The sequence below is a fragment of the Gopherus flavomarginatus genome, chromosome 9 (genome assembly GCF_025201925.1).
Source record: "Gopherus flavomarginatus isolate rGopFla2 chromosome 9, rGopFla2.mat.asm, whole genome shotgun sequence".
NCBI lineage: Eukaryota > Metazoa > Chordata > Testudines > Testudinidae > Gopherus > Gopherus flavomarginatus.
The window spans coordinates 9361954-9381562 of record NC_066625.1 but is presented as its reverse complement, the minus strand read 5'-3'; the positions used below and the strand labels follow the sequence as shown (position 1 = coordinate 9381562).

The 19609-nt window shown below is 48.2% G+C and overlaps 2 protein-coding genes and 1 long non-coding RNA gene across 7 annotated transcripts in view; 1 reads left to right on the top strand and 2 right to left on the bottom strand.

Annotated features, from left to right (window-relative positions):
- Window positions 1-708, bottom strand: part of FBXL18 (F-box and leucine rich repeat protein 18) — a 103206-nt gene extending 102498 nt beyond the window's left edge. For 4 of the 5 annotated variants that reach the window (XR_007776142.1, XM_050966565.1, XM_050966566.1 and 1 more), the window contains exon 1: window positions 603-708. Coding sequence is in view for 3 of the 5 variants with exons in the window: in XM_050966565.1 (XP_050822522.1) it covers window positions 603-620 (18 nt within the window). In the remaining 2 variants the exon portion in view is untranslated. The remainder of the gene's footprint in view (window positions 1-602) is intronic. The other variant, XM_050966564.1, reaches the window with a different exon arrangement.
- Window positions 709-1227: 519 nt separating this feature from the next.
- LOC127057662 (uncharacterized) lies at window positions 1228-12464 on the top strand. The gene is made up of 2 exons (XR_007776147.1): window positions 1228-1296; window positions 11603-12464. It is a non-coding gene; the product is annotated as an uncharacterized LOC127057662 (long non-coding RNA).
- On the bottom strand, window positions 11929-17924 carry ACTB (actin beta). Its single transcript, XM_050966581.1, has 6 exons — window positions 17809-17924; window positions 15260-15388; window positions 14664-14903; window positions 13640-14078; window positions 13117-13298; window positions 11929-12621 (listed from the first exon to the last, which is right to left on the bottom strand). The coding sequence occupies exons 2-6, from the start codon at window positions 15380-15382 to the stop codon at window positions 12478-12480; spliced, it is 1128 nt and encodes a 375-aa protein (XP_050822538.1). The 5' UTR covers window positions 15383-15388; window positions 17809-17924; the 3' UTR covers window positions 11929-12477.
- Window positions 17925-19609: the final 1685 nt, after the last annotated feature.

The window sequence follows — 19609 nt, the reverse complement described above, 5'->3', positions numbered from 1 at the left end:
ATGGTGCTTTCACTTGCTCTAATAAAAAACAAGTATGACAACAGTCCTTGGGCCTCAAAAGAAAACCAAACCAACATCAACAGGAGAAAAACAACTCTGGAGCAGGGGCGCGAGAGGCTAGACTCATAGAAATGTAGGGCTGCAAGGGATCTCAAGAGAAGAGCTCATCAAGTCCAGCCCCCCCCCGAGACAGACCCAAATAAACCTAGAGCATCCCTGACAGATGTTTGTTCAGCCGATTCTTAAAAATCGGCAACGAAGGGGATTCCACAGTGAAACACGGGGGATGTTTACTGTATCGCTGAGAAAGGCGCCGGGCTGCCACCGAGGGCCCCCGCCAGAGCCAGGGGGCGCGAGTGGGGCCAGGAGAGCTCAGCCTCCCTGGCCCACTCAGCGCAGGGCCTCGCGAGGGGGGATACGGGGAAGCGAGGCGATGGAAGGGGGGAAGCTGGGCCAGCAGGGGCCGTAGGGAAGAGGGTTTTTTTGTGGGGAGGGATGAAGGCAGGAGGGGGCGGAGTCGGACAGAGAGGGGCGGGGGTTGCTATGGCGCCGGGCGGGGGTTGCTATGGCGCCCGGCCGCTGCCCCTCTCCCGCGGCTTTACCTGTCCCGGGTCGAACATGGTCCCCCAGCAGCTGCCGCCAGAGCCCGGGCCGCCCTCCCGAGCCGCTTAAACAAGCCGCTTCCCCGGCTTCAGGATCACCCCCACACTTCCGGCGCACCTCTGACCTCACTTCCGCTCTTTCTCCCGGGCCAGCCCCCTGCCTTCATCTTGGGAGTGGCATTATCTTAGCGCCGTCCTTTGCCGCCATCTTGAGTGTGGCAGTGGCTCTCGCCCTCTTCCTAGCTGTCATCCTGGGAGTGGCACTAGGCAATCCCTGATCCCTTATGACAATTTTTCCAAACCTTCTTTGAGCCATGGTTTGGGATTACACGGCAAATCGTCTCTAGACTCTCTGCTATAGGTCCTGATAGCCTGGGCCAACAAAGCCTCCCTCGATGAAAGATCTCATTCCATGCCACAGTCATAGGGTTTTCAGAGTTGCCAACCCCAAACAACAAGTTAGGTGCCAAAAAAAACCCCATAAACTTGGTTTAGAAAGCAAGATATATTATTAAAGTAATACATGGGGGAGGGGGCTTTTTAACTTGCCTTCTGGTTTCTGAGCTATTAGGGAATCACGTTTTCAAGCATTTGTCGCAGCTAATAATTTACTCTTTTTTTAGATGGAAGCCAGGGTTGCTGCATAATCCCATGACTTCCAGCACTGGGACTTTTAAGACAAGCAGCAAATATGGTGAGATTTGTGATAAACTCATAAGAGTTGGTAATGCTGGTTTCAGATTACTTTCTATAGAACCCCGTGAAATTTCTGCAGCTTCATATTGGTTTCAGCCCTATTAAATTGTATAGAACTTTACCTTAAGGCCTGTCTGTCTACTGTCACAGGCTACTCCCTCATTGAAAGCATTTATTGTACCCTGTTGCAAAAAGAGTACAACAGTTCAGACATTTATTCATCAATTAAACCTCAATCCTGCAGTCGGATCGTGCAGATGGACTATTTCGTTTGTGTGGATCAAGCTGCAGGGCTGTGGCCTTACATTGTGTGATGCCAAACACAACGAGGCCCTGATCGCACCTGTGGCCTCTACGTGCTATTGCAATACACTAAAATAATAGTATTATGGGATGGTAATGTATTCAGTCAATATCTGGTGAAATAAAAATAAACATATTGGAAAAATTAAACCCATCTATTTAGTCAAGGTTTGCTCCATGAGCTGAAAATGGGGTATACAGGCTGCACACAGCTTAATTGTGGGGTGAAGTTTCTTTAGATTTAATTTGACTAGTTAGTTATCGCTATATTGTTTAAAGCAATTTATGAGCAGTAAAACCTAGCCAAGAATCCATCCGTATTGGTCAATGCATTTCGGAGAACCTTCTTATTGTGTATTTAGCTAAATGTATTATTATTATGAAACATGTATGTTGTGATACCGCTAAGAGGCAGTCACTTCATTGCCTCATTGAATTAGGGACTCTGCAAATATATAGTGAATGACAATCACATAAACATAAATTTCACTGTATCTGTGCCCAGAAACATTGCGAGGGGGGCAGTTTAAAAAATATATATCTTAAAAGGTGTCAGGTAACACCACCTGGGCTACTGAAAAGCTAGCCCCAAAGCCCACATCTCCCATCCACAGCAACGGATCCATTCTGATGTGGTTTGCTTGGAGCAAGGCAGCAACTCACTTCACATTGTTCCACAAGCGATACTCCATCATAGACTTTAGCTCCAAACAGACCAGGAGGTTGTTCACAAACTCCTAGCATAATTCAGAACTACGACTCAGCTTTGCAAATTTCAGTGAACCCCTTGAGAAGTCATTGAAAATGACCTTTGGCAGCAGTTACTGATCCCTCCAGCACAATTCCGGCTCCGCCTATGAGTCGGCCCTTGCTTCCTGTTCTGATTGGTGTATTCAAATGAAGTTTGACTATTAACACATCTAACTTTGCAGGGCATTGCAGTTTTGTTTTCCCAAATGAATTTGTTCATTCGATGGTTTCCATCAGGATCCATTTTCAGGAGGGAATGCAAAGGTCTTGCCAATATTTGCAATTATCCCTGACCCCGCAAGCATAGCAGCTGCACTGAGGCAAATCTCAAGTGTGGACAAAGAAAGCTAAGGTAGAGCTCACCTGACTTTTGTAACCCACACCCACTCGGTGTGGCACTTTGTCTCCTCCCTCTGGTGACTTGGCCACATGCAGAGGTTGATAAGTCTTGAATACTGTGCCCAGTTCTGGTTGCCTCATCTCAACAAAGATATATTAGAATTGGAAACAGTACAGAGAAGGGCAACAAAAATGATTAAGAATATGGAACAGCTACCATATGAGGAGAGATTAAAAAGACTGGGGCTATTCCGTTTAGAAAACGATGACTAAGGGGGAGGGGAATATGACAGAGGTCTATAAAATCATGAATGGTGCAGAGAAAGTGAATAGGGAAGTGCTATTTACCTCTTCACATTACACAAGAACTAGGGGTCACTCAGTGAAATTGATAGGCGGCAGGTTTAAAACAAACATAAGGAAGTATTTCTTTACACAGTGCACCGCCAACCTGTGGAACTCATTGCCAGGGGATGTTTTGAAGGCCAGAGTATAACTGAGTTCAGAAAAGAATTAGATAAGTTTATCTTTATCAACAGCTATTAGCCAAAATGATCAGGGATGCAAGCCCATGTTCCAGGTGTTCCTAAACTTCCAACTGCCAGGATCTGGGATTGGATGATAGGGGATATATCACTCAAAAATGCCCTGTTCTGTTCATTCACTTTGATGCATCTGTTGCTGGCACTGTCAGAAGGCAGGATACCGGGCTAGATGGACCATTGATCTGACCCAGTACGGCTGTTCTGATATTCTGTAGTATCAGCTAACAGAAACACCTCTTTAGGCACAAGGTGCAGCAGCTCATGCTTTAAGATTCAGAAGTACAGGGTTCAATCTCCACTGCTGATGACTCACCCAGGAATATTATATTGCAGTTTCAAACAGACGGTGAGTCCAACTTACCTCATTTGCATTAATGGCTACTGATGGCTGAATCTCAAGTCCAGAAACCACCAAAATGATGGATTTTCTGTAGCTACATGTATGGTTTTAGATTTGTTTTCATATCAAGGATTCCTTAAAGATGACCTAGAATGAACAAAAATGAGTAGTTGCCCTGTTTCTTTCTGAAGTTGTGAACAAGGTATTAAAAGACTGGGGGGTGATTGTGTTTTTAACCTTCGCAATATCAGGAGCCTTCTGTTTTGTCATACTTGTTTTGCTAGAAGTGTCCCTTGGAGGGCCCAGAGCTATGGAGTGTGAGCTCTTTCCGTCCCTGATTGGTTGATGGCAGAGAGTGTAGCATCTTTAACAAGACATGTAGTATGCTCACTATTTGGCAAGTGCTGGAGTTAAGTAGAAGTTGTCAAAACCAAACCAAAAGGATATTTTAAAGTCTGAATAACAATCACACAGCCCCCTCAATCAAGACTGACTTGCTTAGTATTGGTGAGATCGCTAACCTGCCCGTTCTCTAGTCATCCATAGAATTTTTCAGGCAAAACAGGTAGACAAGACCTGAATTTCCAATGTAACATACAGGCAAAAGAAACAACTAAAACAACAGGGCCAGATAGGCGTAGAACACCTGGAGGGCAGCATCTGTGCTGTGCCTCCAGGTGTAGCACAGAAGGTGAAGGTGGAGGAAACGTAAATGCAGCTGCTATAGGGACCATTAAGGCTCCCAGTGTAATTACAGCAATCTCCCCGGGGATGTCCATGCGTTGCAATGAAAGTCGGAATAGTTAATAGCATGTGATACGGCCTCATCCCTCTTGCCACCAGTTTGCCGCCTACCTGGGTGTTATGGGGGGTTTGGGGCAAGCCAGAGCACAATATCACCTCTGGCAACTATATAAGGTAGTTTAGCAGCCACATTGCAAAAAAAACAGACACACCACTCGCTTCAGAACATGGAACTCTTCCTCTGAGCACAAAGAATATTTACAACCCATTTCAATGGCAAAATCCCAGTCAAAACATTCTTTATCTGCTGCTTGACAATAGACTTTTCCCAAAGGGGGCATGTAATGCGCTGAAACCATATGATAGCTTGGTTTGTTGGCATGAGTATAACCTGGAGCCAACAGCTCTGCACCTTCACTGGTGCTACACACAGCTGCTAAAAAGAATTGTACCACCACTAAGGATAAGCATTTCTTCTGCAGTATAACTAGCTATATTTTCTGTTAACTAGAGCAGTGGTCTCCAAAGCGGGCCTGCGCAAGAGGATCCTTGGGGGTGCGTAGCAGGAGGAGCGCTTTCTTTTTTTTTTTTTTGCTTCATCAGTTTTGCTTTGGCAAAAATGGTAGAGCCGGTGCGGCAGGGGGTGCATGTTCAAAAAAATTTTTACTGATGGGGTGCGCAATCAAAAAAGTTTGGAGACCGCTGAACTAGAGCTTGTAAGTCTATCTGTAACAGTGCCATCTGGTGGCACCCAATAATATTCCCGGTGGTTGGGAAACATTGAAAAGTAAAGAGGCTGCTGATCAGTTAATGCAAGCGTTAAATCCCAAAAGAAGAAACAATCTCCTTTACCAAGGACATCACTAATCTGTTTCAATAGCTTGCATCCATAAGCTGATCAGTGAGGTGACTTCCTTGGTCCCAAGCTGATTACAGAGCACACATCTTGCAGCTGGTGTCTACCTATATCACTAGTGAAAGTTGAGCACTCTTAGGGGAGAAGGATGAAAAACCAGGTAAGGCTGGGCCCAATTAGCCTTCTCCTCCCACTCAAATGAAGCATGGCATTGACTGGGAAACTGAGTTAAGGCTAGAAGGCTGAGGGTTAAACCCATGACATGGTGTCTCAAAGACGATTGAAGAAGGTGAAGCTAAGACAAATGGGAATTCTTGGGCCTTCCAGCAGGATATGGAAAAATCCCCTAAAAAATCCAAATGAGGGTGGATTCTAATTACTGGCACCCACAATACTGACACACATACCAGGTGTGGCTGAGAAATTGACTTACCCAATGGCCGAAGTGCCAAAGAAGAAATGGATTTACTCGGATTCTGTATTGTGTGTACGCTGAGGAAGTCCCAGCAGCATTACGTGCAGAGCACCTGAGCAGTGACCAGGGTCTGAAGGCCCAGCTAGGTATAAAGTGAGAAAGCAGAGACTGGCATAAGAGGGACTCCCCCATCTGGGAAGCTGTGGGCCTTATTTGAAATGCGAATACATTTGATGAATAACCATACTATATTTGTAAAAGCAGCAAAGAATCCTGTGGCACCTTATAGACTAAAAGACGTTTTGGAGCATGAGCTTTCGTGGGTGAATACCCACTTCATCAGATGCATGTAGTGGAAATTTCCAGGGGCAGGTATATATATGCAGGCAAGCTAGAGATAATGAGGTTAGTTCAATCAGGGAGGATGAGGCCCTGCTCTAGCAGTTGAGGTGTGAAAACCAAGGGAGGAGAAACTGGTTTTGTAGTTGGCAAGCCATTCACAGTCTTTGTTTAATCCTGAGCTGATGGTGTCAAATTTGCAGAGGACCTGAAGCTCAGCAGTTTCTCTTTGAAGTCTGGTCAAAAGGAGGCTACCAGACAACTCTCCAGTACCAAATTCTACATGCCACTTCCCTCAGATCCCACTGAGGAATACACTAAGAAACTGCACCATCTTCTCAGGACAGTCCCTACACTAACACCGGAACAAATCAACATACCCGTAGAGCCCCGACCAGGGTTATTCTATCTACTACCCAAGATCCACAAACCCGGAGATCCTGGACGCCCCATCATCTCAGGCATTGGCACTCTCACTGAAGGACTGTCTGGATATGTGGACTCTCTACTCAGACCCTATGCTACCAGCACTCCCAGCTACCTCCGTGACACCACTGATTTCCTGAGAAAACTACAATGCATTGTTGACCTTCCAGAAAACACCATCCTAGCCACCATGGATGTAGAGGCTCTCTACACAAACATCCCACACACAGATGGAATACAAGCTGTCAGGAACAGTATCCCTGATGATGCCACAGCACAACTGGCTGCTGAGCTCTGTGCCTTTATTCTCACACACAACTATTTCAAATTTGATGACAATATATATCTCCAGATCAGTGGCACGCTATGGGCACCCGCATGGCCCCACAATATGCCAATATTTTTATGGCCGACCTGGAACAACGCTTCCTCAGCTCTCGTCCACTCACGCTCCTTCTCTACCTACGCTACATTGATGACATCTTCATCATCTGGACCCATGGGAAGGAGACTCTGGAAAAATTCCACCACGATTTCAACAGTTTCCACCCCACCATCAACCTCAGCCTGGACCAATCTACACGGGAGGTCCACTTCCTAGACACCACGGTGCAAATAAGTGATGGTCACAATAACACCACCCTATACCGAAAACCTACCGACCGCTATGCCTACCTTCATGCCTCCAGCTTCCATCCCGGGCACATCACACGATCCATTGTCTACAGCCAAACACTGAGGTACAACCGCATCTGCTCTAACCCCTCAGACAGAGACCAACACCTACAAAATCTCCACCAAGCATCCTCAAAACTACAATACCCGCACGAGGAAATAAGGAAACAGATCAACAGAGCCAGACGTGTACCCAGAAGCCTCCTACTGCAAGACAAACCCAAGAAAGAAACCAACAGGACTCCACTGGCCATCATATACAGTCCCCAGCTAAAACCCCTCCAATGCATCATCAGGGATCTACAACCCATCCTGGACAATGATCCCACACTTTCACAGGCCTTGGGTGGCAGGCCAGTCCTTGCCCACAGACAACCTGCCAACCTGAAACATATTCTCACGAGTAACTGCACACCGCACCATAGTAACTCTAGCTCAGGAACCAATCCATGCAACAAACCTCGATGACAGCTCTGCCCACATATCTACACCAGCGACACCATCACAGGACCTAACCAGATCAGCCACACTGTCACCGGTTCAGTCACCTGCATGTCCACCAATGTAATATACGCCATCATATGCCAGCAATGCCCCTCTGCTATGTACATCGGCCAAACTGAACAGTCTCTACGGAGAAGGATAAATGGACACAAATCAGATATTAGGAATGGCAATATACATAAACCTGTAGGAGAACACTTCAACCTCCCTGGCCACGCTATAGCAGACCTTAAGGTGGCCATCCTGCAGCAAAAAAATTTCAGGACCAGACTTCAAAGAGAAACTGCTGAGCTTCAGTTCATCTGCAAATTTGACACCATCAGCTCAGGATTAAACAAAGACTGTGATTGGCTTACCCACTACACAACCAGTTTCTCCTCCCTTGGTTTTCACACCTCAACTGCTAGAGCAGGGCCTCATCCTCCCTGATTGAACTAACCTCATTATCTCTAGCTTGCTTGCATATATATACCTGCCCCTGGAAATTTCCACTACATGCATCTGACGAAGTGGGTATTCACCCACGAAAGCTCATGCTCCAAAACGTCTGTTAGTCTATAAGGTGCCACAGGATTCTTTGCTGTTTTTACAGATCCAGACTAACACGGCTACCTCTCTGATACTTCATACTATATTTAGCGCTGAATCCATGTCGTGGTTCACTGACGAACTCATGCAATGATGTAAATAACACGCTGCCCTTCCATAGCCTCTTTCTTCTAAGGAACTCGTGGCTACTCTACCACGGTGGGTATCCTTCTCTCTAATCTACAGCCGAGAAAAGCAGCACAGCCATTGTGAACTTGTGCATGGTCACAGTGAGTCCGTGGTAGCACAGGGTATAACGTCACAGTCTCCTGACTCCCAGGCCTCTGCCACAATCAGTGCACCGGGCATGACTACTTTTGATTAAGGACAACGCATTCTTCCAGTGACCAGCGAGTCAGTGGGACTAGAGTCAGTGGAAAGATATATTACCCTCAAACCTATGAAATGGCTAGAAATTCCCAGATCTAGCTCAACACTAATTAGTGTTAGGAAGAGATGACTATGTATGAAAAACATCCCCTCGCTTGCTAAAGGAAAACACCACAGGAGTTCAGAGTCCTGAGTAGTGAGTAATGTTTTCCCCAGGGTGACACAAAATTCTTTTCTCCAGCATGTAATCACTAAGAGACACAATTACCAAGCATTAGCCAAGGAACCTAATAAGAATCTATGCATGTTGCTTCGACATGGCATAACGCATAAAGTTCTTGGTTAGCCAAGGCAATCAGCTATACCAGAAGAACCTTGTAAGAAGGCTGTGCACTTCACTAGTCGGTTGACTGTAGCTGCAAGCAGAGGTGAAAGTAAGCCAGTACGGTCCGGTCAGAGGTGAAAGTAAGCCGGTACGGTCCACTACGGTATACCGGCAAGAGCCAGTATGCCGTGCCGGACTGGACTAGGCTTCTGCAGCGGTGATTTAAAGGGCCCAGGGCTCCAGCCACTTCGGGGAGCCTGGGGCCCTTTAAAGCTCCACTGGAGCTCCGGCAGCCAGGCTCAGGCAGGGAGTTAAATGGCCTGGTGCTCCTGCCACCGTGGAGAGCCCCGGGCCCTTTAAAGCACCACCAGAACTCTGGCAGCTGGGCTCGGGTGGGGATTTCAAGGGACCGGTGCTCCAGCTGCTGCAGGGATCCCCGGGCCTTTTAAATCCCAGCCCAGGCCCAGCAGCTGGAGCTCTGGTCGGGATTTAAAGGGCCTGGAGCTCTGCGGCAGCCGGGAGTCCCCGGGGCTCCCAGCTGCTTGTGCAGCTGGTAGTTCCAGGGTGATTTAAAGGCCCTGGGGCTCCTAGCCACAGCCAGTGCCCCAGGGCCTTTAAATCTTGACAGGCCCCACCTCTTCCGGTTGAGGCCACACCCCTGTGCAGGACTCTGGCATACTGGTAAGTCCTTTAAGTTACTTTCACCCCTGGCTGCAAGGGAAAAACAATCAGAGAAACCCTTGCAAAAGCATTTCTAAAACCACTTTGGTAACCCTGACCTCACTCAGAAGCCCTCGTAAGCAGGAAACACAAGCGCTGCCACCTCACAAAAAACATCCTCTAGTGAAACAATTCCCACTGTTTAATTACATAGATATATGTATATATGCTCTTCCTGTGTCTGTTACTGCTGAGGATAGTTGCCTGGCCACTTAGATCTTCATAAATAGCTGCCTCCTTCTGTTTCTTTCCCCTGCACTTCTTACATAATAATCTTCTGTTTGTATCACAACAACCATTTCAACAGCAACTTCTTTGGTCAGAAAGGAAAGCAGGAGTTGGACTCGTATACACTAGCTCCACAGCATCACCACGCTCTAAGGACAAGCTAAGAGACATGGGTTTAGATCATCCTCTATGCCCCTGAACATGTGTTTGGAAACTGAGTTTCTGTAAGCATCTGTAGCCAAGTATATATTAATACGGTGACAGACCAAGGCCAGCAGACTCAAAAGTAAGCTGAGCTCCCATCATTAATACTCTGCCATTCATGGAGACAGAATGCATAGGCCTGCAAGCTGGAAGATGGTTTATGCTGTAGGTGGTGTGATAGCTAGGCACAATAGAACAAGGCCAAAAAAGCAGATAAAGATTACATTTTATTCTCAAACTGGTTCCTGCCTTCATTCTGTTTTTAAGGGTGATCAATTGGCAGGCCTTTAGTGCTGGTAGGCAGGCAGACTATGAAAGCCTTGGAAAATCATTACATAGACTGGCTCAGCCTGTTTCTAGTCAGCCACTCTCAACAGGATGAGAGGTGAGGGCCTGACCCCACACATCTGTGCCATTGTTCATGCTGGAACATCCTCCTTTGAATCCCTCAAGGCTATCTATAGTGTACAAAATAAAGCAATAAATGGAAGTTAATGCAGATGTCACAGTATGTAGTGGAGAGGCTGCACAATCTAGACAGCAGGGCATAAGGATGGAACTCAAGAAACTAATTCACCCACTGTGCCTGCCTTGCTTAGACATGTTCTTTGGAGCAGGGATTGTTTGCATAGTACCCAAAATCATGGAGGCTTGATCTCAGTTGAGGTCTCTATACCAGCCAGTCACATGGCCTGTATATCTCTCCTCCCCATCCCAAAACCATCATTTGAAATGGATGGCTCTTTATTGCAGGGCCATGCCTAGCCCAGTTTGGTTGCTCTGTAAATAAAACCCCTCCTGCCCATTGACTTCAATAGAAGCAGTTACATCAGGCAAAAGGGAAGCTAGTGTTTGCAAGCCTGGACAGTCCCTAAAGCTAGGACTGAGCATGAAGAGACTTTGTGTATCTACTCAGAGGTATGCAGCAAATTGTCTCTGCTAACAGACTTTTGCAGACAACATAGCTGCTATCAATCAGTTTTGCTTATAATTGAGGATTATTACGGGCTAGGTACCAGATTCCTGGGTACTTTTAGCATTGATAGGAGCATGTGCTTAGAGCCATTGATGGGGATTTTTAATTTTACAAGGAAGTGCATTGTGACAGCAGACTTCACAGTTCTGCTTGGGGCACATCAGGCAGTGCTCACCCCTGCAAGAGATTCCCAGGGGAACATCTTACTAGAGTGCTCAGGACAGGCAGAGAGCTGCAGCAGCAACTTTTCTTCCAACCCCCACTTCTGGCATGACCTTGTGGTGACCCTGTTTATGCCATTACCTCCCTGCTGGATTGTCAGAGCTCCTCAGTAACCTGCAGTTGTGGGTCCCCTATGCCTTCATCTGTGTACTGTGCCAGGTAGGGGGACACATGGAGATAAGTGTAGTCAGGTCTTGTCCGCTCCTGACTGCTGGGTTTAAGCAGCCCTTTAATCCCACAAGGGAAGTTCAGGCTGCTTATGCCTAGGGAAAGGGATTCTGGATCTAGCCTCTTTACAAATGAGTGGCCAGCAGGAGAGATTCAGTGACCAAATCAGAGCTGCACGAATACTCCTCTGCTTCTTTGTGGCTATAGGAGAGATCTAGTTGGTCACCCTTCTTCCTCCCTCCACCAGGGTAAGATTCTTTTAATTTCACTGAGATGGCCATATTGCTGTCAGCTTTGATTCTTCTAGGAACACACAGAAGTGATGGAAGCAGAAAGAAGGATGGATGGGGATTTAAGGACACAAATTTGTCACCACTGCTGAGTCTGCCTGCTTTAGTACAGCTGACACCTAACAGCAGGGAGTCTGGTAGGAGAGGCAACAGGGAGGCATTAAAGGAATGGCTCAGGCCTGGCCTGTGGTAGGATCCAAGGAATGACACTGAGAAGGTTCCAGGAGAGACTTGTTCTGCTGCACAGCTGGAGCCTACCTTCCCACCCATCCTCCCCACCAAACCCAGTAGCTGGACATGATCCATGTGTGCAGTGAACGGAGAAAGTCAACACCAGCCAAGCTTCTATTGTGTGCACTTTTATTTGAACTGGTCTTAAGTCAGTGTACAGGTAGCCCCTTCCCTCCCCTACATACTGGCACCACTTCTCATTGGACGCTCAAGGGGCACTGTAAAGCCTTCATTCACATCTATAATTGGGGAACACAGCCCATTTGCTTGACAAAAATCAAAGAAAGGATCAAGTGTGTTTTGTTTTAAGGCGGCAGATACAAAAAGACACTTGTTGGGTTACATAATTTACTGACAAGCATTACTCTGCTCCTGCGAGCTGGGCTGCTGCCTCCAGAGGCGAGTAACTTCCTGTAACAATGCATTATGCAATATTTGGAATGACTATTAAAAAACAAATGTACAATCAAAGTCCTGATGCATTGTAGAACTTTGGGGACGTTCGCGCCATCATGTTAAGACTGCTGCTGTCACCTTCACCATTCCAGTTTTTAAATCCTGAGTCAAGCGCCAAAAAAAACAAATAAAGCCATGCCAATCTCATCTTGTTTTATGCGCAATTATGGGTTTTATCAAAGGTGGGATGTGGTAACAGTCCGGTTTAAAAGCATTTGCGGTGGACAATGGAGGGTCCGGATTCATCATACTCCTGCTTGCTGATCCACATCTGCTGGAAGGTGGACAGAGAGGCAAGGATGGAGCCACCAATCCAGACAGAGTACTTGCGCTCAGGGGGTGCAATGATCTGTAGGAGACAAGAGAGTTACATGCTTGTAGCAGTTGCCAACCAACACCACTGATGCTACAATAGCTGGATCACAGTTTGGGCTATATCCAACAGGGTACAACCCTTCTGGAGCTTTTGCAACTTAAATGAAATTTAGTAACATGAAAGGTTAAGACCAGGCCTGTTGCAAGCCACTAGATTTGCCACATTAAGAGACCAGTCAGTCTTCACTTAGCCACCATCACATGGCATTTAATCTGAACAGGCTTAAGTGGCAACATCCCATGTATGTTCCCAGTTTAGGAACAGCATTCTTCATCAGCCCATTAGTGCCAGTGCTTCAGGCCAAGGAAGACTCTTCACATGGTGGTACTGTCATCAAAATATCATTACCCAAGCGTTTCTAGGATTTGAGCTCTTGTAGCTTTTCATCCCAGGGACCTAGCTCTGATCAGGACAGCCCCACCCACTGCTGGAACGAGCAGAGCATAAGTTCTGGAGTCTCCAATGTACCTTAATTTTCATTGTGCTGGGTGCCAGGGCTGTGATCTCCTTCTGCATTCTGTCAGCAATGCCTGGGTACATGGTGGTGCCACCAGACAGCACAGTGTTGGCGTACAGGTCTTTACGGATATCCACATCACACTTCATGATGGAGTTGAAGGTAGTTTCATGGATGCCACAGGATTCCATACCTAGAAGGAAGGAGCCAGTCACAAGGTCAGTAAGATACCAACTAGAGGATCACAACCTAAAATAAGCTAGCATGCCCTAAATCACACTACGATGGATGCATTTGGCATTCATGCAGAATCCAGCACTGCACAGAGACAAGTGCTCCTTCCAGCCTTCAGCCAAGAAGAGGAGATCTCTTGCTTGGCTTCACAACACTTAAGTTACTCTAGACGGATTGTGTGGGAAGCTATGTGCCATTTAGAGTCACCTCAGGGGGAGGAGAGGACTTCACCACTAAAGCTTGGTGGGAAAAACAAAAAAGGAAATTGCACCAACCATCTCCTACAAGATGGTGACTTACCCAAGAAAGATGGCTGGAAGAGGGCTTCTGGGCACCTGAACCTCTCATTGCCAATGGTGATCACCTGACCATCAGGGAGTTCGTAGCTCTTCTCCAGGGAAGAGCTGGAGGCAGCGGTGGCCATCTCCTGTTCGAAGTCCAGAGCAACATAACACAGCTTTTCCTTGATGTCACGCACGATTTCCCTTTCGGCTGTGGTGGTGAAGCTGTAGCCTCTCTCTGTCAGAATCTTCATGAGGTAGTCCGTCAGATCACGGCCAGCCAGATCCAGACGGAGGATGGCATGGGGGAGGGCATAACCTTCATAGATGGGCACAGTGTGGGTGACACCATCACCAGAGTCCATCACAATACCAGTGGTACGACCAGAGGCGTACAGGGACAACACAGCCTGAATGGCTACGTACATGGCTGGGGTGTTGAAGGTCTCAAACATGATCTGTGGACGCAAGAGAAAGGTTAAGTTGACAGGATGCGACCGAGAGGCTCACTCAGCACTCACAAGAGAGTTTGCAGCAAGTCATGCAAATGTCCTTATGCTGCAGAGTGTAGCGTCGGCAAACTCAGAATTTGGTCTTCTGGAATGGAAGACCATACCAACCACCTCTGAGCTCACAGCAAACCCACCAACCCAAGCTCAAACCTTGGAACGAGGAATGGAGAGCATGGACTAACCCAGCTGCAACAAAGCAACTGTGGCTACCCACATCTTAGCTTTCTCACAAGCTCTAGAAAGCTATGTTACAGAAGTCACTCAGGGCAGGTGAATGGGTTAGTGGTCTCGTTAGAAATAGCAGTTAAATGAGTTGCTAGTATAAAGTCCGCAAGAGGAAACCAGCTTAGGAAGAGCAAATAAAACCTGTCAAGATCCAGCAAAGAGAAGACTCAGGTCAGGAAAGGAAAACCCTGTAGAGAATGGCAAAGGGAAAAAGATGAAGGCACGCAAGGGAGGAATGCTGGCCAGCAGCTCTCAGTCAGCTGGAGCCAAATGATGGAGACTGGGGACCAAGGCCACCTTACACACCTGTGTCATCTTTTCTCTGTTGGCCTTGGGGTTCAGGGGAGCCTCTGTAAGCAGCACAGGGTGCTCTTCAGGGGCAACTCTGAGTTCGTTGTAGAAGGTGTGGTGCCAGATCTTCTCCATGTCATCCCAGTTGGTGACAATACCATGTTCGATGGGGTATTTCAGGGTCAGGATACCTCTTTTACTTTGGGCTTCATCACCAACGTAGCTGTCTTTCTGGCCCATACCAACCATCACACCCTGTAGAGAAGAGAGTCAGAGCTGATTAGTCAGACTTGAGCTCCGAAGACACCAATCCAGGCCCCGTTCCTCAACCACAGCAGCTAGTGTGCTCTTTAGAGTTTTGCTGAGGTATCATGAGAGTTACAGGACCTCAGAAGCCAGGCCACAGGTACAGAACTTCCCCATCCCAGTAGAGATGGGGAGTTTTACTGGCTGACAGGAAGATGAACTAAACTAGCTAGCTCATTTCTTTTCACTCCTGCACAGCCACACGTGTACATAGACAGGATACAGATCCTATACACTATGCATGTTTTCTTCTGATCACTAGGCTTCATCTGACAATACAGGCAAGATGCTATTCCATTACATACCTGATGTCTGGGGCGACCAACGATGGATGGAAAGACAGCACGAGGGGCATCATCCCCAGCAAAACCGGCTTTGCACATACCGGAGCCATTGTCAACCACGAGCGCAGCAATATCATCATCCATGGCGAACTGTAAAGTAATGGAGACAACATCAGCAAGCTTGATTCGCTGGGCAACAGATGTTTCACTTTAGTTTGAAGTCTCCATGCTCCAGCATTTATGGAAAAAAACTTTTAATAGCTGTGAGTGGATCATAGTTTGGGAGGAAAACCCCATGTGGTAAGGTTAAGCCATTTGCTTCTGAGCATGAAGAGGGAAGGGCCTTCCCCCCACCCATTTCCTTTCTAGCTTCCTGTTTGTGAGCTGACTTCTCCCTTTCAGCCACTAGAGGGTGCAGGACACTGCCTATTTTGCCTTTGCATGATTTGGGACAAAGGAAGTCCCTGCTCTAGTCTCACATTATTACCATAAAAGGCAATGGTTAGAGCAAGCTTTGCAAGAAGCCAGTAGTGCAGCGTGGAGCCAGTTTTTGGACTGATTAAGGAGACAAGCCACTCCCCTCCCTTTTCAAATGAAGCATATGGCTATGACCACTCCCTGCAAGAGGGAGTGTGCCTGATACCAGCACTAGGGTGTCTGAAGCAGGGGGTAAGAGGACAACTGACAGTTTGAAAAGGGGAAGTTACCCACACCCCTGCTTCAGAGAAGCAGCCTGTCCCTGGATCCCACCCTGTTGAGCATTCAGGCTCTATGACTAGTTATACCTGTCATGCAAGCAATTGCATTAGCTGTCACAGATGCATTCATCTCCCACTGACCTAACCCAGAAAGCAGTAAAGGGTTTCATAAGAAAGAAGCCTTCTTTATATCCATTTAATTAACTAGCCGAGTTTAATTGCAGGTTCCCCACCAGCTAGCCTCAAAACCCTTTACAACACTGAGCGACAGCAGAAGCTAGCACAGGATTAACACAATGCTTTTATGCAATTGTCACACAAGGAGAACTCTAATCACAGAGACCGAAGTGCCAGGTTTAGAGCAGCAGATCCACTGGTTAACTTAACAGTCAGATTTCCCCCCCATCTGTGCCTGCCCTCACCTTTTGTACCAACCTAGCAAGGTTCTCTGGAAACCTTGCTCCTTCACCCTACTGTTGGTTAGAAGCATGGCTGGGATGAGTGCTTGTTTTTAAAAAAAGCATTTAAAACCCAAACCAGGAATAAAAAGAGCATCTCTTCCCCCTATGATCAGGCAGAAGAGCCCTGGATCTGTGCCCCCAAGGCCAGAGACTCTAGCCATCTAGACCTGCGGGGACCCCACCCCTTCCCAGACACTAGAGACAATGCTCGCAGTAGAATCAGGTTTCTGATCAGTCTTCCTGGATTCAAGCACCCCTTCAACCCCTTACCAAAAAGGAGCGTCCAGTGTTCCTTTAAGTGGGTGTATGGGGGCCTCCAGTGTAACCACCCCACAGGATGGGAGGGGAGAAGAGAAGAGAAGAAGAGGCAGCCAGGTCTCAGAGGGATCCCATATGCCTTCAGCAAGACAAAGAGACCCTCCCTCCCTCCCTCCAGCCTCTGGGCCGGGAGACTGATTCATGTCTTTCCCCCTCCCCATCCTGTGCATGGAGGATCCTCCTGCCTCCCCCACCCTTACCCAGCATGTGCTGAGCTGATACAATAGAAGTACCGGCTTTCTGCCACCGGAAGCAGCAGCTCTGGAGTCACACCCAAACCAGATCTTAAGGGCAGCAGCGAACAGATACCCCCCTTTCCCCCAGATTTCTTCCAATCCCCTTTCAAAAAAGGAAGGAGGGGAGACACTCTCCCAAGCCCCTCTTTCCAGCAGCACCACCAAACCCACCACATCCCTCCTCTTTGGAAGGTAATTCGCTTCCTCCTTCCCTCCCATTCAACCTCTATTCCAACAACAAATCCTCTTAGGCACCGAGACAAGCGAGCCAGATTACAGCCCCAGAGCGGTTTTAGCAAGACTGCAACCGACCAGACCCTCTCTCCACCTACAAACTCAGATTAACTTGACGCAAACTCCACCGCACCCCACCCCAAGCTCCGTTCACAACCACGCACCAGAACCCGTGGATGCAACCCCCACTGATTGCCTGGGGAGCTGGCACAGCCACTTCCAGCTATGGCCGTGAACAAGGAAGCTAAAAAACAGATCATGCCCCTCGTGCTCAGCCATGCACAATTTGTTTAGTGCATTTTAGCTTTTCCCAAAGACAGCGAGACTCTCCCTAGAAGAGGAGCAGCCCCTAAATAAAGCTTGCCAAAAAATAAAAGAGAAGCAACCGCACACCAGCCTGACAGTTCATTGCAAAGGCTTTCCCTTGGGGGGGGGGGGGGTAGTATTAGGCAGCAGCTTTTATCTGGAAACCATCAGAATTCAGCCCCTCTTTGGGGTCTTCTCGCTGGGGTGGGAGGAGTGAAATCAAGTCACTCGTCTCTTACCCTTAGAAATCCAGCCCGTCCTCTCTACCCCCCCCCGAAAGCGGCTCTGACGGGGGGCTCCTGCCCCCCATCACTTACCTTGAGGAAGTTGCAAGTTTAGACCCTGGGCAGAAAGCAGCGGCTCGGCCGGCGGGGGAGGAAATGTGGCGCGTGCAGAGGGAGCTCACAGCTACTCCAACCCGCCTCGCGCTCCGGGTTTTATGGGGCCAGAGCGGTGGAGCCCTAGCCATAAAAGGCAACTTTCGGAGCTAGCCCTCCTGATTGGCCCGGCCGCTGCCTCTCCCGAGCCGCTTTGCACATTGCAGCAGGTTTTTTTTTTTTTTCTTCGTCTTGCAAAATAAAAAAAAAAAAAGAGAGAGAGAGAGAGGAGCAGGAGGGGTGGGGGAGGGCTGCTCCTGCCTGTGGGTGCAGTACCCTGCCTGCTCCTCTGCAGGCGTGAGCCCACGCGCAGTGCCATAGCAATGCAGGGTTGATTCATAACGAAAAGCGCATGCAAAGGCTGCCTTGTTGTTCTGCCCATGCACCAGCCTCTTCCCTGGGGAGAAGGGCTCCGTGTGGGTCTGGTGGCCCAGGCCACTGTGGCTTGCCAGGCCTGGGGAGGGTCTTACTGCCTCCCACCCTACCTGCGTGCTACCGATTATTGGCCGCCCTCGACTGAGCGTGGCAGGCTCGGTCGTGTGGTGCCCTGTGCCCCGGAGGCGTCCCCTTCAAATAACCTCCCTGCCTCGGCATGCCAGTGGAAAAGGGGTTATCTAGAGTCTGAGCCTACGAATGCTGCAGAGGGCTGGCTACTGGAAGAAATGCCTGGCCTTCACTGGGGCCACACGCCACTCAGCTGCGAATTGGCCCTTAGACTGCAAGGTCTTCTGGACAGGAACCTTTGAGCCACTTCTCTGGCCTGGCTGAGGTCCCCCTCGGTGCAGGAAGGGGTTAAAGGCAAAGGCAGCTTACTCTGGGGCTGTCTAAGGGGCCTTCCTGGCCCCCTAGTCTAAATTAGAGTAGCCTCAGGCAGCAGCAAAGTTCCTGCCCCCAACTGTGCCCCTGGAATATCCCCTACACCCCAGGCTGTGAAAAGGCATGGCATATGGCTGGTTATATCAGCTAGGGAAGCCCCTGCTGACTTTATGGCCCATTTATGTTGGGAAAGCAGCTCCAAGAGGTCATAGGGCAAAGGAAAATCAGACCCTACTGTCCATATGCTGGACTGTTAACGTGCCTTTGGCACCAGGCAAATAATTATCCAGGACAGATTCCAATTTAAAATTGAATTTAAGGGTCAAATTCACCCCACAAGGCAGTGGGCACAATGGAGCTGCTGTTGCCGCCATCATTGGTAAAAGCAGCCCTTTAACTCATCCACCCAAGGAATATTATGGTGACTTACAAACACTGTGAATTATATTGGTATTGAGATTGCTGCAAATGTGTGATACGGTACCAGCACCTGATGTGCCTGCTCTGTGTGTCACAGTTGGAGTTAGACACCTAAATACCTTTGTGAATCCCACCCACTGGGGCCAGGGCTACACTTCAAAATCTGCACCAGTGAGACTGCACCAATGTAGTGGTTCAGTGAAGATGGTACTATGTTGACAAGAGAGCTTCTCCAGTCTGTGTAATTAATCCACGTCTGCAAGAGACAGTAGCTTATGTCAATGGGAGAAGCCCACCATCAGCATAGTGTCTACACTGGGGATAGGTTGGTATGACTGTGTTGCTCAGGGTGTGTATAGTGTAGACCTGGCCTGAGTAGTGCTTAGTGATTGTTGTCTTGGCCTGGCCTGAGCTCTCTGCAGATGGAGGCCTGCAGCCACTCATCTGCACACAGGTCATTGTAGGATCAGACTTAGCTGGAACTTGGGAGTTTTTGTTACTTTTC